Source organism: Temnothorax americanus, unplaced genomic scaffold (genome assembly GCF_048541705.1).
Source record: "Temnothorax americanus isolate GAGA-0224 unplaced genomic scaffold, ASM4854170v1 Scaffold15, whole genome shotgun sequence".
In the NCBI taxonomy this organism is placed as follows: domain Eukaryota; kingdom Metazoa; phylum Arthropoda; class Insecta; order Hymenoptera; family Formicidae; genus Temnothorax; species Temnothorax americanus.
In genome coordinates this window covers 2,192,501-2,215,390 of record NW_027509286.1, presented here as the reverse complement: position 1 = coordinate 2,215,390, position 22,890 = coordinate 2,192,501, and the positions used below count along the sequence as shown (strand labels likewise).

The following is a 22,890-nucleotide window of genomic DNA, read 5'->3' as shown; positions in this document are numbered from 1 at the left end:
GCGGCAGGAGGTTCAAGTACAAACACAGATTACAGTCGCATCTGACGTCGAATGTACACGCTTTACGGTCATGATAACGATTTAATTGTAACAGCAATTAAATTATTGACTCAAGAGATGTCCTTTGTATATCGTCAACGTTTGTAAACGTTATTCGTATCGTATACTGTTAACATTAATAAAGTTCAGTTCTATTTCGCTAGCAAAAGTTATTTTGTACTAATTGTAAATTCCACGATGCTCACACCATGAATTCTTAAAAAGCATTCCTAGCAGATCTATCTTATCATATCATCGTAAAATAAAAGCTCGCTAATTATGTCTTTTCCATTTCTCGTAATAATTCGGTAAAAATTGTGAGCACATGTATAATTATAATTCCCCATCCCCTCCTCTCTCTCCCCATTTACATGGAAAGTTAGAAACGTGCAAAATTGATTTGTACATGAAGAGAATAATTTTAAAATTAGATTCCCCTTCCCTTGTAGCGCTTCAGTATGAATTTTGGAATTACGGAATGCATTACATGGATTAAATATAAGTTGCGACAACAAAAGCTTTAGCGAAAGACTCGATTAAAGAATGAACGTCCGTAATACATGTACCTACAACTTTTCTCGGCTTAATACGCTTTCATTCACAGAAAACTCGATTCATAATAGACGTGATTACGACCGTAACGCATCACGGTCGTGCTAATATCGTTCCGAGTTAAACGCGACGTTTGGCGAGGGGGAGGGAAGAGTGATTTGGTATAGCGCAGAAGATTACAACATTTGACTTTCGGTACTAAATACCACGACGATTTTTCTTGTTTTTCAGTCTACTTGCGGAAGGCGTGGGTCTGCTTCCAGTGTGGTAAGCGTTACCTGTGGCGCGGCTCCCTAAAGAACCACATACGGGTGGAATGCGGCAAAGAGCCGGCCTTCAAGTGTCCCGTCTGCGGCAGGAAGTTCAAGCATAAGCATCGCTGGCAGTCGCACGCAAAATGCATGCACAGCATTAAATTGTAACGCGAGAGCCATTTTGTACATAAGGGATTATGTATGCATGTTGTTTAACGACACCTGATCGTTACTTCGATTTAATTTGCAAACAAGCTTTTGCGGAAAAAGCACCGTGCGATATTTTTCAGCGAAACGCCAAGGAAGAAACGCAGAAATGTATCGGCAAACTTTATTAAATTCGTACGACACCTAGTGATTAAGAAAGATAATGCAGCTTTAAACGAACCTATATTTTCTGATAATGAAATCAGCGAATTTTACAATGCCAATACATTTTGCAGTTAAATTGATACTAGATTTAACAGTTAGGCTTATGTATAGATCAGTATTTGGAGAATCGATAAAGTATTTTTTTGATTTCGAATTTGTATGTGATTTGTTAATCTCCTAACGTACATAATTCCTAAAGTTCCAAATAAAAAATAGTATTTTACAATGATCTTTGCTGTGAAATCCCAAAAATTTTAGCACGAAATAAATGAATAAAATTAAATTCAGACTGATCAGATTGGTTCGTTCATGAGCAAAATCTAAATTCGATTTAAAGCCAGTACGAGCCAAAGCACGGATGTGCGATAAGATAATAATATTTCTCACTTTTATACTTCTAATGATTCCTTTTTTCCAATTCGATTTCCTGTGCACATAACAGACTTCTCTGATTTTGACTTTGAGATCCTTTTATATCGATTATCCTCACAGTGAACTAATTCATTAAGATAACGTCAAGTATAATGAGTATAGCTAATATAAAGATCTTTTATTTAAATTCAAATCTGCGTTGTTTTTCTTTCACCCGAGAACACCGTGTGTAATTAACAATTTCGCGAAACGAATATGATTTCGCTGATTTACAATGTTTCCGCTCACACCAACTTTTATGTGCAGGACTCGCGGTGAGCAAGGTATGGAGCATAACTTCCCATGAGTTCAGAGATACGGACGACTCTTTAAAAGCGAGAGGCTTCAACGACTCCGTGACGTTTCCAACGAATGCGGACTATTCGAATGAACGTCAGATTCTTATATGCAATTTATGTGGTAACGCATATTCGTGGATAAGCAGTTTACGTCGTCATCAATTGCAGTGCGGTAACAAGGAAGCGAAAATCAGTTGTGATTTCTGCGCAAAGAAGTTCTACAGGCGGGACAGACTCAAGGAACACCTGTTTGTGTATCATTCTGACGCGATTTCCGAATGCAGGACTCGGCCTACGAAAGTAGTCGAGTATTCAAGTGTGCGAAGATAGAGTTGTGGCCAGATCGAAAAACTTTATGTACATATGCGAATGAACACGAAAATTTAATATATATAAACCCGTATTCTCTTTAAAATCGTTCTACCAGATGACGGGGTATATAAGTTTTACAATCGTACGCAATAAATTCTGCAATGCAATGCATATTAAATTCAACTTTAGGCTGACGTTCCTCGATTATAGAGTTATTTGATAAATATTTTTTATTTCGATTTTATGTGTAATGTGTTAATCTCTTATACGCATAAGCTTACATATTTTTCTTATATAATTTTTAGTTAAGTAGTAAACTTGTCGTGATTGTGATAGCGCATATTAATATTTTTTTTTCGTTATTAGGAACGAATTATTTTTATGTGGCCAACTGTACGGCTCTGCTAAACGCCGCAATTCATTCTTGTCATGTTATTTGTAATACGATATAATAAAATTTTGTTTCTTCATTTCTTAAACAAATTTCTTTTGAGAATTTTTTGTATGCGCAATAGTTTATAGTGCGATTCTTCTCTATAGAACATATTCTTTCCTACACGAGCAATCTCTTGTATTGTGCGACAATACTCGATACAGGATGTCCAATATCAAAGTATTGGATACACATATCACGTATCAGAGAAGAAAGATCCCAATTCTAACAACTTATGCGAGAGAGCGACGTGTAAGAACAATGATTATTTATCATAATTGTTTAAGATTAGTTCCTGCAAATCGCGCGCTTTCGATGTTGCGATCGAGAAACGCGAGTCGAGAGAACAGCTTAACGATCACCGATAATCTTTCGTTTCAGCGTCTTCCTGGAAATCTAATCGGAAATCCTGGCCCTGCTACCGATGCGGCAAACGATACATGTGGCGGGACTCATTGAAGAAACACCAGCGGGTCGAATGCGGGAAAGATCCCACCTTCGAGTGTCCGATCTGCGGAAGGAAATTCAAGCACAAGCACCGGTGGCAGTCGCACGCCAGACTGATTCATTATATTAATGTATAACCGACCTACGAACTGTTCGATGAATTGTGAAGTGATCAATACGCGCTATCAAAGAATGATGTTCCTATAATCTTCTCTCGTGCTACTTTAACCCGAGAATGCACTCTTTGTTAGTTCTTTATTAGTTCTTACTGATTACATTTTTTAAGACGGCCACGCTCTAAGATCACCCGACCTGTTCGTTTTGTGATTATTTTCCCCAAATTTTTCGTGGATTTTATTATAGTACAAAATATTTTTATCATAAAATATATACGGGAGAGGCGTTTAGACGTCATATAATATTTTAATAGCTTATCTCAGAGATTAATTAGAAAATCTCAATGCGCGAATATATCGAAGATCACAATAATCTTTGACTTATAAATGATCAAAATTCATTGGCGATATCGCGTAAAGTTTGCACGTTTCAGATCTGTATTTATATATATATATTTATATATATATAAATTATCGATAAATGGATGGATGGGTTACGAAAGATTAGAACAAAAAATTGGCATTAGAAAAATACATACAATTATTAATTATCGTCTTTTTTACAAAATAAATTAGAATTCACTATATGATCCTGCCATATCTTTTGGTGTTTTTACTTGCAATATATGTGCATTTGTTAAATCTATGAATATTGCTTTTTTTATTCCATATTATATAATATTTAACCTTGGAAAGAGAGAAGCAACCTGAGACTTCGAATTCTGCTTAAAAAATATTCAAGTTGGAGTAAAGAAGAAAATGAAATAACGCATATTAATTTATTTTTATTTTCAATATTTGTATATAATCTTCCCTTTTCTCTTCCCTCTCTTACCTTTTTTCTCTTCTCTCTTCTATCTTCACTGTCCATAAAATGTGAACATCAAGGAAAGTAAAATTATTAGTTTTATATTCCAAAGATATCTGCATTTTATTTTTATTTTATTCCTTTGTCTTTTGTTTTTCTCTTATTCTTCATAATTTGTCTGACTAATAAAAACTTTTTAATTATAATAATAAGAGAAAATATATTTTTAATTATAGTTTACTGGAACTGATATTAATAATCACTTTCCCATGATGTTCTATTTGATTGCGTTTCTTGAAAATTTTGCCCCTGCTACAAAATTTAACCAATAATAATATCTCTATCAACTTTAGGGAAAATTTCTGTTTTGTCACTCTAGGATCACTCTACCACTGCTCGTCATTTTTTACTGAGCATATAGCACGAGATATTTTCCCTATCTTTCTTTTTTTATTTACATATCTCTGCAAATTTAATTCGCAATTTAATAACACAAATTTCAAACAATTTGCGTAACTCGTAATCATTATTTTGATGCATAATAAGGTACCAAAATTAGCAATAAATAATCGAACCGTTCAATGATTACTAATTTATTTCGAGCTTCGCTTATTTATTCATTTTTTTACACACAGTTTTTAATAAACGGTTGCAAATATTCCAAGGTTAAATCTGTCCACTAATCTATTTTAACCCATCCATTTCGAAGCAAGGGATCGGTGATATTCATTTGTAATCATAATCTTATTTGATACATACGTCTATATATACATCCACACGCAATATATATCTGACATATAAAATGAATTCTCACAGATCCATTACGTCACATTGAAATAAAATTTAATTTCTCACTCACCAATACGACGTGCAGCAGCGGAGTTGTAACTATACGTTGAAACCTACGTTGCAATCTGTAACACACGAACACAAGATTCAAATTATAATAACAGCGTTCACAAAGTTTAATATTCCGAAAAGTAATTGTTGCACGCGTTAAATAATTATAAACGATCAATTCCACGGATAACAAATAACAGATTACTCACCCCACGGTTGCTCCGCTGTCGCCCGATGCCTCTCCCAGGCCTCTCCCTCCTCTCAGATTTCTTCTTGCACTCACTCGCGAGAAATACACATTTAATTACGACGCACAGCAACGGAGTTGTATACCTAGGTTCCAATCTGTAACACACGACCACAAAATTCAAATTATAGCAGCGTCCACAAAGTTTAATATTCCGAAAAGTAATTGTTGCACGCGTTAAATAATTATAAACGATCAATTCCATGGATAACAAATAACAGATTACTCACCCCACGGTTGCTCCGCTGTCGCCCGATGCCTCTCCCAGGCCTCTCCCTCCTCTCAGATTTGTTCGTCGCACTCGCGAGAAATACCTACGCACATTTAATTACGACGCGCGGTACTTTAAACGACACTCCCGACGTTAAAATTCGACGCGCGACTTTAAACGACACTCGAGCCTAACGTAAAAATCCGCGCACGAAGGGATGACGTGAAAAAAAAAACGATCGCGCGCGAAACTGGTGTGTAAGCCTCTTTTATTACTTTTTTCAAGAGGTAGACTAGCCCGGTATTCCGATCTCTGTTTCGACCCTGTCGATCCCGTACTCACGGAAATCTCGCGAATCTCTGAAAGTTTCATCCTGATACCGCACGATGTAATATAATAAGATCGCGTCAGTGTCCAATTTAAAGCGACAAACCGTTGAAACCGTTCGAAATGTACAGCCGAAATTCTATACTGCACCTTCTGTGGTATCCGTTTGGAACGCCATATCGCCAAAGCTCGGCGCGAAGTACCGCGAGGACCAAACGATCAGTACGTACGTACATCGTGGCGTCTTTCGTTCGAAAATCACTAGATAATTACTAGACACATATTCATACATCCCTCCGTGCTCTCGAAAGGAGACGGCGCGGCGTCGGCATCTCATTCGTCTCGACGCGAAGTTCAAGTCGCACGGGACACGGGATATATATATATATCTAACTAATCTCTCATCGCGGCTTCCCTCCATTCGAAAATTACTAACAATAGGTTAATCGCCAGACGATTCATACACGACTGTCATGGCTCTCGTTTCGAAAAAAGACGGTACTTATCCCAATCTCGTCTCGGCGCGGCGAGAGACTCAACTCGCGCCGACGTAAACTCGATATTTATTCGTACGTGCACGCATATGTGTGTTCGAATCCACGCGTCGAAATAAAGAAACAAAAGTCCCCCGTAAATAAAAGTGAGTCGTGAGTCTACGATTCTCCGGAGTCGCCAGCTCCCCCCGTGTCGCTACGATTTGTATCTTCAAACAAGAGTCGGTACGTCTTACCAATTGAGAGAGTCGGTCAATTAATTACGCGGATCGCTAAATGCTGGTTAACAGGGAACGATCGTGTTTTCTTTTGAAACGGGAATAATATTACCACACGCAGAGCGGCACGCGCCTCTGCCTCTCCGCTCGAGCGTCGTTGTGCGAATGATTGATGCGTAACAGCGCGGCGGTGGGGCGGCCGGGGGAGGGCGACACGGCCGCGGGGCGTCGGGCGCGGCGACTTTTTTTGTACACACTCGGCGCGCGGTTCGGTAATTTCGGCGCGTAACGGCACTTTTTCAAATATATTCACGCTAAATATCGCGCGTTTCAGATTAAATTCCATCAACGGACTACCGTCGCATATTAAGTTTAACGTGTACGATACGTTAATTAAAGAGTAAAATTCACTCCTGACCGAAAAAAGTATTACTACACTCTTTAAATTTAAATTTAATGTTTAATTTAATATCTACATCTCTCTAATTTATTTTTATCGTCATCGAGAAAAATGCATTACTTTTATTATAAAATTTAGATTTAATATTTCATTTAATATATCTTTTGAAATGGAGCAATCAATCATTCGAATTCATTATTCGAGAATGATTGTGTCAATCATTAATAAAGAATCAAATTATTTGCGTGTAACGCAGTTAAAATTTGCTACTGTTATATTAATGTCAACTAATTAATTGGTATTTGCTGCATAAAAGAAAGCAAAAAATAAAATCAGTTGAGATGTAAAAATCGATATTATTATTTATAAAAGATAATAGAAAAGAAATCGATATGCACACACACACACACATAAACATAGTTATGAACTGTAAGTGCAAACTTTATGCGATATCAATTTTAATCAGTATAAATGAAAAATACTGTATCTTCAATATCTTTTTAATTAGGACTTTTAATTCAGTCTAATTAATCTCCAGAATAATTAAAGTACTATTCAGTGATTCGTTTTTACATACATATACTTCAATTATACATATTTGATAACATCGTAATTATTAAATAACGAAGAACGTACGGCGTTTTTTCGATTTTTTTATTAAATATAATTGTTCCTGTAATTTTTTCGTTATTAATTTTCCTGTCATTACTTATAAATCGGAATATTCTCTTGTAAATACGAAAACTAATTTAAAAATACGAAATATAAAATTGCAATACTGTCGAAAATGTAATTGCAAATAATATTCATGTTTGCTTTCTGAGACAGTTTATGTAATTGAAATTATAAAAAGTGGACATGCGCTTGAGCAGCGTAAAACAATGTAAATAAAATATTTCAAAAATATTTCGTGTGTGCAAAGATCTTTTTTTCCTTTATACATATATCCTACAGCCAATTTCTATGATAATATATTTGTTTATTACAGTTATTCGCATATGCGTATGTGGATATGCATTTTTGATTTATTTTCCAGAATTATGTTCTGTCTCTCAATCTTATTTTAGACGATTTATAATTTATGCCAGAATGTGGAATTCTATTTGTATTTTTTTTTTCGTGTAATACGAAAAATTTTTGAAGAATAAGAATACACATATATACACTGTATATTAAATTAAACACATACATAAAAGTACAGGCCATCACAAATTATAAATAGAATTGTATTCTGACGTGAATAAATTTAACGTGAATTATAAATTGTCCAAAATGGGCTTTATTTACGATATATTTTAGCATTCTGTGTAAATAGAATGCATTTTGAGAATTATTTTGAAAACACAAATGTCTAAAATTATTATGTTTCTATATTTATTCTATTTATACGATACAGGTATTCAATTCGCAAATTTACAATCAAATTCATTAATAATTGATAATTGCGCTAAAATCTCTATGGGCCGATATCACGGTCTTCGATTAACGTGATCCTCCGATTAAACTCACTCTTCGTTTCTTTCTAGAGGGACAGTTAAAAAAAGATGCAGAGTGAGTTTAATCGAAGGATCACGTTAATCGGAGACTGTGATATCGGCCTTATTCTTCTATATTGATCGCGTAGGGTAAACTCGGGTAAGATGGGCATAGGGAAAAGATGGCCAACCTATGTTCTTTCAATCTAGCTCGCCATGAAACATCGAATGAACATGAGTTGGCCATCTTTTTTGTATGGCCATCTTATCCGAGTTTACTCTATATTTGCATTTGTCGTTTGAAAGTCTTACTAACCGGAAGTCACTGTCACTTTCAGGGAACGAGAACGACAAGAAATTAAACTTCGAGTGTACGATGGCGGCTCTGGTGATTTGCCCGGATTGCGGAAGAACTTGCCAAAACGTTCATCTACTGCGCAGAGAATGCTTGAAGGAACGCAAATTTATCTGTTCAATATGCTCTAAAGCCTTCAGACGGAAGTATGATTTGCAAAGACATATGATATGCATACACAATTTGACAAATTGAACTAACAGCTCGTCGTCGATCAAAACGGCTCTCAAACTTGATTATAAACGGAGCGTGTTAGCTTTATTTTTATTATGTGAAGAAATAAATATTTGCTACACTTTGTATCTAACAAAACGAAATAAACTCCCTATAATCCTGAAATTTGCTTCAATGGTTAAGTTTTTCTCCCAGACACAATGAAAAATGCATAATCACTCGTAAACTATAGATCTTATATTAACAGTAAATAACTATCATATACACACAGTCCTATATGCAGTTATCTAAAAGTAAAAAGTATTATTTCATTTAAAATATAAGCATTTTTTAATTACAATGTTTATTAATATTATTGAGATATTATTCACGAAAAGAGTAACTTGTAGGTACGAAAAAGATAGTTAGATAGATTTTATTTGTAAAATCAGACAAATTATATTTTGTCACTAATGCAATACTTTCATACATGGATATTGATTAACATTCTTAAATGCTTAAATAAATTAAAATTATATTAAATATCTATCATATTTTTTTCTCCCGCAATGTTTCAACCAAATAAACTTAAGTACATCTTACTGAAACTTCTGCAGTAAAGTTAAAAGGCTCAAACTCTTTTTTTTTATTTGTCTGCTCTCATTGTCCAGTGCGGCAGCCAGTTAGCCATAAAACAACCGTATATGTTCCTTATTTTACATCGCTGCCGATTTAATCTTCTACGCTTTTATGTTTTACTTTTCAGTCCCGAGACTGATCGTGAAGAAGATAGAGAAGCTGCAGTACGCGAAGAACTCGGCGAAGAAGCCGATGATCTACAAATGCACGAGATGCACCAAGAGTTATCAATTGGAAACGTCCTTGCGAAGACATCAGAGATTGGAGTGCGGCATTGAGCCCAAGCACGAATGCCTGATGTGTGGCAAGAAATTCACGTATAAATTCATGCTAACTCACCATTTGGTGTCTTGCAAGAAAAAGACAGCTTCGAAAGAAATGTTTTAGATGAATCGATACGACTCTCTCGATATGACGGCTGCGTTATAATTTGCGAAGAGAATGGAAATTAAGTTATTTTGTTTCTAGGTATACGACAGATAATTAATGCTTGCCCAGACAGAATTGTATTGGCAAACTGCGTTAATTAAATCTCTAATGCTTTTTTTCTAGATTATTATGTTGTTTCAAAAATTATTATATTAATTAATTAATGTTAGCGCTAATCGGTCAGTGCAATTTCGACGTATTACAGCATTAGGTATTCTAAAATTGTAATTCGAATTAATCCTATGTCATTAAATCACGGAATGACGATTGAAAGCGAAAAAGAAAATTTATTTTGAAACTAATAATATTTTTCATGATTAGGACTTTCCAAAATCCTACTATTAAGATCGTAATGCTGACAATTTGCTGTCATTGTGTAATATCAAACTGATACAATAAAATATGATGTATTTGGTGAATACAACTTGCTTATTTCTAAAAGAATCCTAAGCTTAAAGAATTTTCATTTATATTGTTAAAGAGTATTATTTCATATTATTGTACAGAAAGCAATTATGAGAGTTGTGCTACGGTTATCAAGATGCAATGTACCTGTAACATATTGTATTAAAATGCAATGATTCATTCAAGCAAGGCTCTTATTTTACATAAGAACAGATTTTTAGACTTTATAATATAATAAATCTTGTTTGTCACGTACGATCGATATCGTATATTTTTTTAGACTTAGACCGTATATGTCGGATTTTTATGTGTTTTTGACGCAGACCAGATAAAGAATTTACTAGATTTTTATTTATTAGGGTAGGATACCAAGAATCAAATAATAAACGTTTGCCGTTTCAGATAGATTTCTTTTTTGATTAGAATGTATACAATTATTTAAATTTAATAATTATAAAGACTTCAAGAAAGAAAAAGCGTTTGTAGTTCCATATGTAATATCTTTATACAAACGTATAAATGATATGCAAACACTGGCTGGGTTCAGCAGAACGTTTATTTTGCAACTGTTGGAAGTTTTCTGAGCTCAGATTGGATTATTCTATAGATCTAGAGGAATAATCCAATCTGTGCTCAGAAAACTTCCAACAGTTGCAAAATAAACGTTCCGCTGAACGTGGCCACTGTTTTTAAACAATACAATAAACTATTTAAAAAAATAGTTTTCATTTCTTGTTGTATAAATTGAAATTGAATTCACAATAAGAAGCTAAATGTACATTTACATTAATAAAATAACCAAAAATCTATTTATCAATAATGTTGTAATAAAATTTCATATGTTAATTACGTACGTTGAAAAATTATTTATTCCCTTGACGTTTTAAATAAATAATATCTAAAAATTTTAATAACAAATGACGAATTCTATTTTGCATAAAAATCCGCATCAGCATGTCTTACTCTTTTTTTTATCTCACCTTCACCTTATTTTCTTTTCCGCTCTTCTTTCGTAATTTATCTCTTCTGCATCATCGCACTTCCATCCATGACATTCCTTTATAGCTTGTGTAAATTAAATTTTAACAATACTCTGATAAAAACTTGTTCGGTCGGAAGTGAAACTCCCTAACTGCACGAACTTAATCACTGCAATGCTTACCAGACACTGGCAATAGTGGCAATATAATATGGATGAAGTGATGAAAAGTCCCGGATTAATCATTAATCATTCATTAAATACTCCATGATAAATAAATTGCCGATAATAATCCGCCGTAATTCTTGATATTTTATAAGTTTATTTTGTTCCATTTTTTTATTTTAGAGAATATAGTTACACTCTAATCACATTGCAGTATAATCATACCCAGTAGCGACACTGAACGTTTTTAGTGAGTTCCAATTCCGTACATTTAGGGATATGGCGGTCTGTATGTATGACAAAGAGAAAGATACTTCGCTCTCTTTCTCTCCTGTACGTTCGTACCATCTCAGACGATGGCGGCGAGTGATGTGACCTGGAACTTGCTATATCGAAGGTGCCGACGCTCAATGTCGCTATTGAATATGGTTATATACTGTGCTCTAATCTTCCTATCTATTTTACATTTTTCAATGACAAAACAAAATTTCCGTAATTGTGTGTAAGTTACTCTCCGCAAATTGTGTTCTCTTGGATTACTTTCGCAGTTCTTGAAATTATTTTTAATCAGGCTGCAGAAAGAAATTGATTACCGAAACTGCGTATAACCTCTGTATCTTTAATTGCAGACTTTACATTATCAGAAATTCATTGAAGATGAAAGAAATCGTAGTTTGGTTATAGTCTATCCATATTTTTAGCTAAAGTCATTTTGATTCGATCTCTATTTCCGGTTCGGGGGAGCATTGCGATTACGACGTAGCGTCGAACAAATTGCAAACAAATTGTCTAACCACATTGTCCTCTCGTTGCAGGTCTTCTGGCGCAGATGCTGATGCAGGACGAAAGCGAGTGGAGCCCACGTGGAGCGAGTGGATCATCGTACAAGATGCCCAGAGACGCCCGAAAGAAGAGCTCGGGCGAGGCCAAGTACGTGTGCAACAGGTGCGGAAAAATGTACAAGGCTACGACTTCGTTAAGCCGTCACAAGCGACTTGAATGCGGTGTCGTGCCCTGCGAGGTATGCCCTATCTGCGGCCGCAGATTCAAGCACAGATTCGTCCTAAACGCCCACATCGTCGGCTGCGAGAGGAGAATGAATCAGACGATACAGAAGAAGGATTACGATTAAAGGCCGCGTTAATCAACGACGAAGGGAGAACGAGAGCGAGATCGATTACGAAGTGAAGACGATGATCAACAAATTATCTAGAGTGACCCATGGAACTGGTGGAAATATTTTTCATCGACGCGATGTACTTTCGAAATAACTGTAATTAAAAATGCAAGCAATTTCATGCAAAACAGATACTTATTTACTATTATAATGTAAGATATGAACGTATATCCCAAGACAAATTGCAAATGTTATATCTTAACTTTACTTAGAAGAGTAAAATAATAATTTTAAAAGATACGAGTTTAAATTCCAAAAGTCGAATCGAATAAAAATGCGAGAAGAGGTGCCCTTTAAATTCTCACAAACGCTCCGGTATTTTTACTTCTGCACGCAAAAATCTTTTTCGTTTAGTCTACATAATGAAACTTTTTATCATATTTCTCTATTAATAAATATTATAATTAAGAATGGATATACGGATTTACACACGTCTGAATTCGTAAGATAAATGACCGTTTTGCGAGAAACGTTTGTTACGTATATATTTCGACACATATTTATGATACAGGCGATACACAGCCATAATGTATTTAATCTTTTATCATTTGTGGAGTTTAGTCATAAAAATAGTCATACATAATATATAGTCAACTGTTAATCCAAGCCAAACGAATATTGTTATTTTGACACAGACGATATCGTCCATGCTTTCTAAATCGCTTCGCGAATGAATGAATGTTACAAATATATACTTCCTATTTTTTATTATACAATAAAATTCTGGTTCTCGATGCATTAACGCGTAACCTGTATGTATCATGCATATGGAGAATATAAAATTGTTCAAACACACACCCATTAATGTTTTAATTTATCATAAATTATAATTTATCATTTATCATTTTTTATGATTCGCGAATACAATGGTTTTGCGATTAACATGAAAATTTTAATAAAAAATCAACGATGACTGTCAGCGAAATAACAATTTCGCACCTTTTAAGTTCCCAATCATTGCTTATCTGTTTTGTGCCGTATTCTGATCCGCATTCAATCTAATTTGTTTTCATAAGCTTTATTCTGATCATAGAGAGCACGGTTCACAATCCAGTAGTATTATTTTTTATACTCTATATGTTTTTTACATCATAATCTAAATATGAAACGAAATTATTATTCTTACCTGTTTGTTTTAATTAATTGTACAATGATAAATAAACGCTATTTTGGAGCATAAAAGTTGATCAATCTTTTTTCCTTATAATTTTTGACAACGTAATATATCTTGTTGAAAATATATATATATAATATATATTGATGTTATATATATTTTTTTTTTTAATGAAAAATTATTCTTTTATGTAGATATTCTTTATATATAATTTTTAATAATGAATATTTTGCATATAATTTTTATGATTGATTTTAATTTACTCATCCTACTAAAGGATATTTAAAAATCACCAATTTAGGCATTTCTGAGATCCGCATACAAAATTGTTGAATGGCTTTTGTATATATTATAATTGTATATATTATAATTCTAATATTGCTTTATATTATAATATACTTGGCTTATATTATATAGCGAATTAGCAGAAAGTTGTTTTATCTCGCTTCAAATCTACGTTATTTCGTTTTTCTTCTTTTATTTGAAAACACCATATTTTTGTGATCGATAACGTCACAAAACGATCTACTGATTTACAGCTTTTCCGCTCACACTAATTTTATCGTCAACAGGACTCAACTAAAGCTTGTTTTCTTATAGATATTTTTTAAAGATACGGATGACTTATTCTTTAGAAACTTTACGACTCTGCGATATTTTTAATGAACGGAGACAATCCGAATACAGTAAGATTTTCACATGTAGCTTATGCGGTAACAAGTACAAGCTATTAAGCAGTATACGTCATCAATCAGTGTGGATGAACAAGCAAAAAAAGTGCGAATTCTGCTTAAGAAAGTTTCATGAGTAAAGGAAAACTTTGAAACATTTGTTTGTATCAATTGCATCACTCGAAATTGATTTTCGAGTGTGAAACTTGGCTTGACGAAAGTGTTAATTGGGAGAAAATCATTATATAGAAGCCTGGTTCGAGATTGGGGATCACTTAACGCTTTATGTATATGTACGACAAAAATTTAATAAATAATTAGATAAGATGTGTGTGTGTCAGTGCGTATGTGTGTAATCTACATGTAATTAGAACACTTCGATTTTCATTACATGACTTAGGACTTTTTGAATATCGCAATGGAATGATTGATTATTAATACGATCAATATGTTTTTATATTGTATACATTAAGCGTTAAGAGAGACAAACTTATTAGCATTTAGAGGCCGATCCAAATAGTCGAATATTATAAAACATTATTGAAATAAAAATTCCATTTAAAATACTATTGTATACATCTTGTCCATATGCGACTTAACAACTGATTTTCTTCATAAAAGAAGTAAATTATTAGGAGATTAGATCCATAATGTAAAAATTAATGCTCATTGCAATACATTTGAATGAGTGTTAATTGATTTAATTTAATCGATTCGTTTACTGAATGTCTAATTGATTTCACTTGACCTCAATATTTGCATGATTATACTAATATTATAACGTCATCGATTTCGCGAGAGTAACGAAATTTTTTCGATATTTCAGACGGCGACCTGATGAACGAGGATAACAAATTTAAACTGGAAGCTATCTATCCGAATACATCTTCACAGTTCGTAAATTGTGGCCAACTGACGCTTCCGCAAGAGCATATATGCGGCGAGTGCGGCAAGGGGTATAAATGGAGGGAGAATCTGTACCGGCATCAAAGACTGGAGTGCGGCAAGCTGCCTACGTTGCGTTGCAAAATCTGCATGAAAATGTTCTACCGTCGATACGAATTAACCAATCATTTGAAAATGAAACATCACAAAGCGTAATCAATTCTCCCGCGTTGGAGATGTTTATCAAATGTATTATCAATATAATTAATTCTCCCACGACGAATACTTTTTATCGAGTAGAAATATAGATATTAGTTTTTGTTATTTTCTTTTGACGCGATTATTGTAGAATTTGTTATATTTTTGCGATTGTCCTATACTGACGAAATAACATGTATCTGCATCTTGTAGACATTATCTCGAAATAAAGCAATCTACGGAAAACACATTCTGATTAAGAGGCTATTCCATTATAATTGTTTTATTTTGCTACATCTCTCTCTTAATCTGTGTTTCATACTATATTATCAGATTGTGTTTATATTATGACAAAACATTATCAGCAATTATTGAACTTAAAAATATAAGATATTAGCAAAGCGGACATTTATTTATTATGTAACTTGTCTCTCTCTCTTCGCGAATCTATCAATAAAGTAATATTATTTAAAAAAATAATGATTGAACATCATACTGTGTTCCTATTATTTTCCTGTTTTTCTCTCATTATAAATGTTATCCATTGTGTGACATTGCGTTTGTTATTCACTCGAGGCTCTGCAATTTTAGAGCTGTCGCATCAATTTATCATTTACTATTTTTTATGATTTGCGAATACAACAGTTTTGTGCTATTTAAGATGAACATTTTAATCAAAAATAAACGATGACTATCAGCAAAATAACAATAATTCCGCACCTTTTAAGTTCACAATCATTGCTTATCTGTTTTGTGCCGTATTCTGATTTGCATTCAATCTAATTTATTTATTTTCATAAGCTTTATTCTAATCATTATAGAGAAGCGTGTAGCTTATGCGGTAACGAGTACAAGTGCGGATGAACAAGGAGATGAAGAAGTGCGAATTGCGCATAAAGAAGTTCCATGAGCGGAACAGAAGAAAAATTTTGGAAACACACTTGTTTGTATCACTCAATGTTACACTCGTTGTTACACTCGAAATTGATTTCCGAGTGTAAAACTTGGCTTGACGAAAGTGTTAATTGGGAGAAGATAATATAGAAGCTCGGTTCGATATTTGGGGATCACTTAACGCTTTATGTATATATGCAAATTTAATAGATATCATTAGATAAGATGTGCGTGTGTATGTGAGATCTACATGTAGTTAAAACACTTCAATTTTGATTACATGAGAGATTTTATGAATGTTGCAATGAACAATTGATTTATTAGTACGATCAATATGTTTTTATACTGTATACATTAAACATTAAGAGAGACAAACTTAGCATTTAGAAACCAGTCCAAATAGTCGAATATTATAGAATATTATTAAAAGTTTATTTAAAATATTATTGTGTATGTGTGACAAAATGTATTGTACATGTTGTCCATATATGACTTAACAACTGAATTCCTCTGTGAAAGAAGTAAATCATTACAAGATTAAATCTACGTATAATGTAAAAATTAATACTCATTGCGATGCATTCGGTTGAGTGTTAATTGATTTAATTTAATCGATTCGTTTACTGAGCGTCTTGTTGATTTAACTTAATATCAATATTTATATAATTGTATTAACATCATCGATTTCGCCAGAGTAACAAAATCTTTTCCATATTCCAGACGTCCTGATGAACGAGGATAACAAATTTAAACTGGACGGTATCCATCTGAATGCATCCCGACAGTTCGTAAATCGTGGCCAATCGTTTCCGCAAGAGCATATATGCGGCGAGTGCGGCAAGGGATATAAATGGATGGATAATCTGCGCCGGCATCAAAGACTGGAGTGCGGCAAGCTGCCTAAGTGGCATTGCGAAATCTGCATGAAAATGTTCTACCGTCGATACGAATATACCAAGCATTTGAAATTAAAACATACGTAATCAATTCTCTCTCGTAGGAGATGTTTCTTCGTTTTTAAATAAAATACATGTCAGATTTCTTACATTTTCCTACCATGTTTTTTTTTTATACGTATATTTTACACCATGTTGCACACTCAGCTTTTACTAGATAACTTTACATTAGATAATTGATGTCATGCAACATTAGTAAACGAGCACGTCAATACGAGTTGATTAATGTGAACTCGAAGTATTATCAATGTAATCAATTCTCCCACGACAAATACTTTTTATCGAATAGAAATATTATAGAAATATTAGTTTTCTTTATTTTCTCTTGTCGCGATTATTCTGGAATTTATTATATTTTTGTGATTATCTTATCGTACTGACGAAACAACATGTACAAGCATCTTGTAGGCACTATCTCGAAATAAAGCAATCCACGGAAAATACATTCTGATAAAGAGACTATTTCATTATAATTGATTTACTTTGCTACTTCTCTCTCTTAATCTGTTTCATATTATTATATTATCAGATTATGTTTATATAATGACAAAACATTATCATGCAAAATATCAGCAATTGAATTTAAAAATATAAGATATTAGAAAAACGTATATTTATTTATTATGTAATTTGTTTCTTCGCGAATCTATCAATAAAGAAATATTATTTTTAAAAATAATGATTGAACATTATACTGCGTTCCTATTATTTTCCTGCTTTTATCTCATAAATGTTATACATTGTGTGACATCGCATTTATTATTCATACGAGGCTCTGCAATTTTGGAGTTGTCGTACTTTTTCAATTCAACCATAACAGCGTATTCGCGCGCGTATGCGAATACGCTGTTATCGTTGAATTAGAATGCTTATTCTTTCCGAGTGCATGCGCTTAATGCATAAGACTCTCCCCTTATAATTTCTTTATTCTCGTTTTCGCGAATTTTCAGATGGTTGAGACGTAAACTTAACGGACTTTTCTCTTTTTTTTTTATAGATAACGATCAGCTGTCCGATTGGTTAATTGAACCGTTCATAAAGGAAGAGCCCGATGAGAGCTGCTTCCAATTCGTGGCTGTCGATTACAACCAACAGTCTCCGGAGCATGAGAAAAAGCCGTTGAAGATTCTTACTCCGCTTACCTGCGAGGAATGCGGCAAGAGCTTCTCGAGGATCGATAGTCTCAAAAGACACAAAAAGCTATACTGTAAAACGAGATTCATGCGCCGCCCATTTCCGGTACAAACTCCGGCAGAAAGTCCGGCACAAGATTGAAGAAATCATTGTCTCTGCGCAATTACATAAAGAGTGCGTCATGCTCATGCGCATTATTTAGTTAAGAAGACAAACAATGTTCATACCGTATGCTAATATAAACGATCTATCGTGGATTTCTTTAAGTTTTTTTCTTATTTTGCGTGAAAAGACTTTCTCAGGGGAGAGACTACCTTCAAATAACATCGGATATTACTTGGAACTAGTACGCTAATTAATCCTTTGTGGGAGAAAACTCTGAAGGACGAAAGCATGAGCTTCATTGAAATATCTTTTGCACGTCTTAGAATTAGGGAAACTAGTATAGGAATTTGATTTATAGCAAAATGGAGTAAAGTAGTTTCATATAAAATATATTCTATTTTAGACCTGTCCAATGGGAGGCTTCTTATCTCTTCTTGCAATCGCCAGGGCTAATAAATCGCTAATAAATCGTAGTTACATTGGTGCGTTCAGCAGAGAAAGCTTTGCAACTGTTGTATAATTCGTAATTTTGATTGGTGCATACTCTTAGTTTCGGCCAAAAAAATACATCAATCAGATTCACAAATACAACAGTTGCAAAGCTGTTTTCTCTGCTAAACGCTGCCATTGATCTAGTGCACGTTCTGTGTAGTATGCCCAAGAATTGGGCGTAATTTATTTTTAAATTATTTATCCGTTATATATATATATATTGTGTATTGTCTCTCTCTTTCTCACTTGAGAGGGGGGGTAGCTTTTGGACAGGTCTGTTTTATTTGCTAACCCTATTATTTTGATTTGGTCGATTAAAAAAGAATCTTCATATATTCGCGCCTCTCTCTCTCTCTCTCTCTCTCTCTCTCTCTGTCTTAAGTTATTTTTACTTATATTCGATGTATTTACAATCTTTTTTTATATTCACGAGTTTGAAGTTGATTTAATCGTATCATGTTTATTGTTTCCGGGGGTGGAAAGGGATTACAACAATTCACTTCGTATTTCTTTTAATTGCACAACCTTAAAAACTTTTCAACTTCTTATTGTATAAAACGAAGCCTAAATCGACCGCTTTCACGTGAAGTCTAATTGGCTTATTCCCAATTCAATGAAAATGATTAAAATAACAAAAAGGGAGAAGCAGGTTTCAATAATATTATTAAGTAGTAAATATAATTTGTATGTCCGAAATATATATATATTTTTTAAGAGAATTAGCATTAAGTTTTAGTCTCAAGTAAAATGAATGAAAAATAAGTAAAAAAATTTAGATACACTTTTTTTATTAAACTTATTTCTATACTTTTCTTTTCTTTATTCGTATCCGCGATGATTTTGCAAAACGTAATTGTACAAAATTTAACAAACATGTACATGTATTTTGTAATTCTCAATAAAAATAAATTAGTTCGTAACGTGTGTATATCCTTGTATAACAATATATGTTCATGCTCATTACTTATCTAATTAATAAATACCTGCAAATTTTGAAAAAGTAAATTTCTTATTAAACTTTTAAACGCGAACCTTTTATTATCCTAACAAAATCTTCAAACGAAACATCTTTGTGATTAATAATTGAAGTTTTCGAGAGCGTTTTCTCACTCCTCTCCCTTCTCTTTTATCTCTCTTTCTCTCCCCGTTTTCTCTTTAGCTCCTTTATGATTCTACAACTTTCCACTTTATTGACTTTATGATTATCAAAATCGAGATCAGAAGGTAATTTAAATTATGCATGCTGCTGGCTTCACGCTGCTCGCTTGCCAGTCGCCCTGCACGTCTTGCCACGTATTCTCGCTTTTTAACGGGCTAACGATGTCTTTACAGACGAGAATGAGCAGTGTATCGTGAAGAGCACTGACGAGGAACCGGAAATCTGCGAGGTGCCCTTTCATGGCCAGCTTAACTATCTGCTCTGTGACTCGCCGATCCTGAATAGCGTGGAGGCAAACGTGGTCCAGAAAAACGCCAAGTCCTGCCAGCAATTTCGTTGCGACGGCTGTGGCAGAGCGTACACGAGGGTTGACAGCCTGAAACGTCATCAGCAGAAGTGCGACGAGTATCTGGCGTCGTTCCAGGATCGGCAGGAGGCACTGGAGAGGCTTCAGCAACAGGAATACTATTGTAACCAATGCGGCAAATCGTACAGAAGGCTAGATACTCTGCGCCGGCATCAGCGACAAGTGTGCGGTGACAAAGAGAGCAACAATTCTTCAAAAGTAGATAAGATGAGCTTATAAAGAACAAATCTGATCGCGATATCGGTCAGTTTTAGAGAATAGAAAGTTAGAGTGTCAGTTACGATGAGATAAAATAATATGACTCTGTGAACGGATTCTGAACTGATTCTTGCTAAAACTGTCGATAAAAGTGTCAGCTAATTTATTATAGTTTAAATGCGCTTTCAAAAGAGTTACACTGGTGTAGCATATTAAATGACTGATTTCCTCGTAATCGAATTGTAGCGGATTATTAATTGCGCGATATTGACTTGCTTCATTAAAAATGTGAAACAATTCGAGATGGAGAGAAAAAGAGAGTGAGCGCAGGAGTGTGTGTGTGTGTGTGTGTGTGTGTGTGTGTGTGTGTGTGTGTGTGTGTGTGTGTGTGTGTGTGTGTGTGTGTGTGTGTGTGTGTGTGTGAGAGAGAAAGAGAGAGAGAGAGCTCTATGTGTTTTATTGTAAACAGTCGATGAGAGATTTAGCTTCATATTCTATATAAATTTTATTAGATATCTAATGACATTTACGAGATAAGCACAAGATCCAAAAAAATAATGCATGTAAATAACTCTATATTGTTCTCATGCGCGATAAAAAAAAGTCTAAATATTTATATAGATTTTGTCCAGCTTTTCGGCAATCACTGCCAATGCAAATTAATAAGAATTATTAGAATTTCTTTTACCTCACATAAATTATTTATATCTCATATTAAATATATATATATATATATATATCACCAGCAAATTTTTTTCCTTTTAAGCAGCGATTATAAGTCTCTTGTATATAATATAAGATCAAAATAATGTAAGTTATATGGATGTAAGTTATACGAATATACTTTATTTTTTATGTATTCTACTTCTACGCATAATTAAGTTTTTTTTACAAAGACATTATAAATATAAGGATAAAAATCATGGATATGTTATACACATGAAAAAAAATTTAATTTCTTTCGGAATAATCGCGACAATAATAACTGTGTAACAAATAAATGATGATTATTTAAATGTCGATAACAGTGATGCCGCTTTTCCTGTGTGCTTCGATCTCGAGCGTGAAATAACGATTATAGAAACTCGATTACAAATTGAAACGCTATCGATTAAATTGAATAAATTGAAAGTACCATTGACACACAATTTCTGTCGTAAAAATATTATTCCTCATGCACGCATAGAGAATTAATGAGATAATTATTATGGGAATAACTCGTTCCATAATTTCGAATTCTACATTACAGAACAAATTACTAAAGCGTTTCGTCAGCGTAACAGACATGCCCTTATCTACCTCGATTATCTACCTCGAGCTTCTTGATAACGTTGCATGCCGTTCACTCGCACTTGGCCTCGATATCAAATCGAATGGCCGCGACGCGACGCGACGCGATCTTTTGATATCTTCGACCCTGTTTTAAAGGATTCGGACGTCACCTAATCTCCGGCGCTCTGCTTTATTGCCGCAGGAGAGGACCAGCCGGAGGAATACGACGCCTTGTGGATGCTGGAGCGGAAGGCGCGCAGCATCGGCCAGGACAGTCAGGAGTCCCTTCCGTTCCCGAGCAAGTCGTACTCGCCGTCGAAGATGCACGACACTTTAGGGCCCGGCGGCGATTATTCGGCTGTCCCGGTGTACGGCGGGGACTCCTACGCGCCGATGCTACAGACCCACTACGTTTGCACCGATTGCGGCAAGAAATACAAATGGCTGGACAGCCTGAAGAGGCACCAGAGAGTGGACTGCGGCAACAAGGAGAAGAAGTTCTCCTGTCACGCGTGCGATCGGAAGTTCAAGTATCGATACGAATTACGGAACCATATCACCGCGCATCATCGGGGCGGGTGACTTTTCTCTATATATATGGACGTGTGATTCTTTCGAAGGAAAAATTTCGCGAATTAAAAGAACGTGACCTGATTTAAGCTCTGTGAGTCGTGGCGTTTCGTAACGGACGATTAAAATATTTGTGATCAAAGCTCGATTTATCAGCAATATGTCGTCAAAGATAGATTTTTCGAAAATTGACATTTGCTCTCGAGGACATTTTCCGTTTGTAAGTTAGATAATGATAAGGAAATATATTAGAAATTATTTATTTATTAACGATTCGTTACGAAAACGGACATTATGATCTCTCGTCTTATTGTGTTC

General features: G+C 34.4%; 3 protein-coding genes across 3 annotated transcripts in view; all 3 read left to right on the top strand.

The window, feature by feature from the left end:
• The first annotated feature begins 3,251 nt into the window (after positions 1-3,251).
• LOC143895180 (uncharacterized) lies at positions 3,252-10,421 on the top strand. Its single transcript, XM_077402146.1, has 2 exons — positions 3,252-8,756; positions 9,530-10,421. Exons 1-2 carry the CDS (start codon positions 8,512-8,514, stop codon positions 9,678-9,680), a joined length of 396 nt encoding a protein of 131 aa, XP_077258272.1. The 5' UTR covers positions 3,252-8,511; the 3' UTR covers positions 9,681-10,421.
• A 137-nt stretch (positions 10,422-10,558) lies between these two features.
• On the top strand, positions 10,559-15,675 carry LOC143895183 (uncharacterized). Its single transcript, XM_077402150.1, has one exon. The coding sequence runs from the start codon at positions 12,210-12,212 to the stop codon at positions 12,510-12,512; it is 303 nt and encodes a 100-aa protein (XP_077258276.1). The 5' UTR covers positions 10,559-12,209; the 3' UTR covers positions 12,513-15,675.
• A 1,391-nt stretch (positions 15,676-17,066) lies between these two features.
• Positions 17,067-22,890, top strand: part of LOC143895181 (longitudinals lacking protein, isoforms F/I/K/T-like) — a 6,125-nt gene continuing 301 nt past the window's right edge. The window contains exons 1-3 of the mRNA XM_077402147.1: positions 17,067-17,205; positions 18,273-18,583; positions 20,339-22,890. The exon at positions 20,339-22,890 is cut by the window's right edge and continues 301 nt beyond it. Coding sequence (XP_077258273.1) covers positions 22,240-22,584 — 345 coding nt within the window. The 5' untranslated portion in view covers positions 17,067-17,205; positions 18,273-18,583; positions 20,339-22,239 and the 3' untranslated portion in view covers positions 22,585-22,890. The remainder of the gene's footprint in view (positions 17,206-18,272; positions 18,584-20,338) is intronic.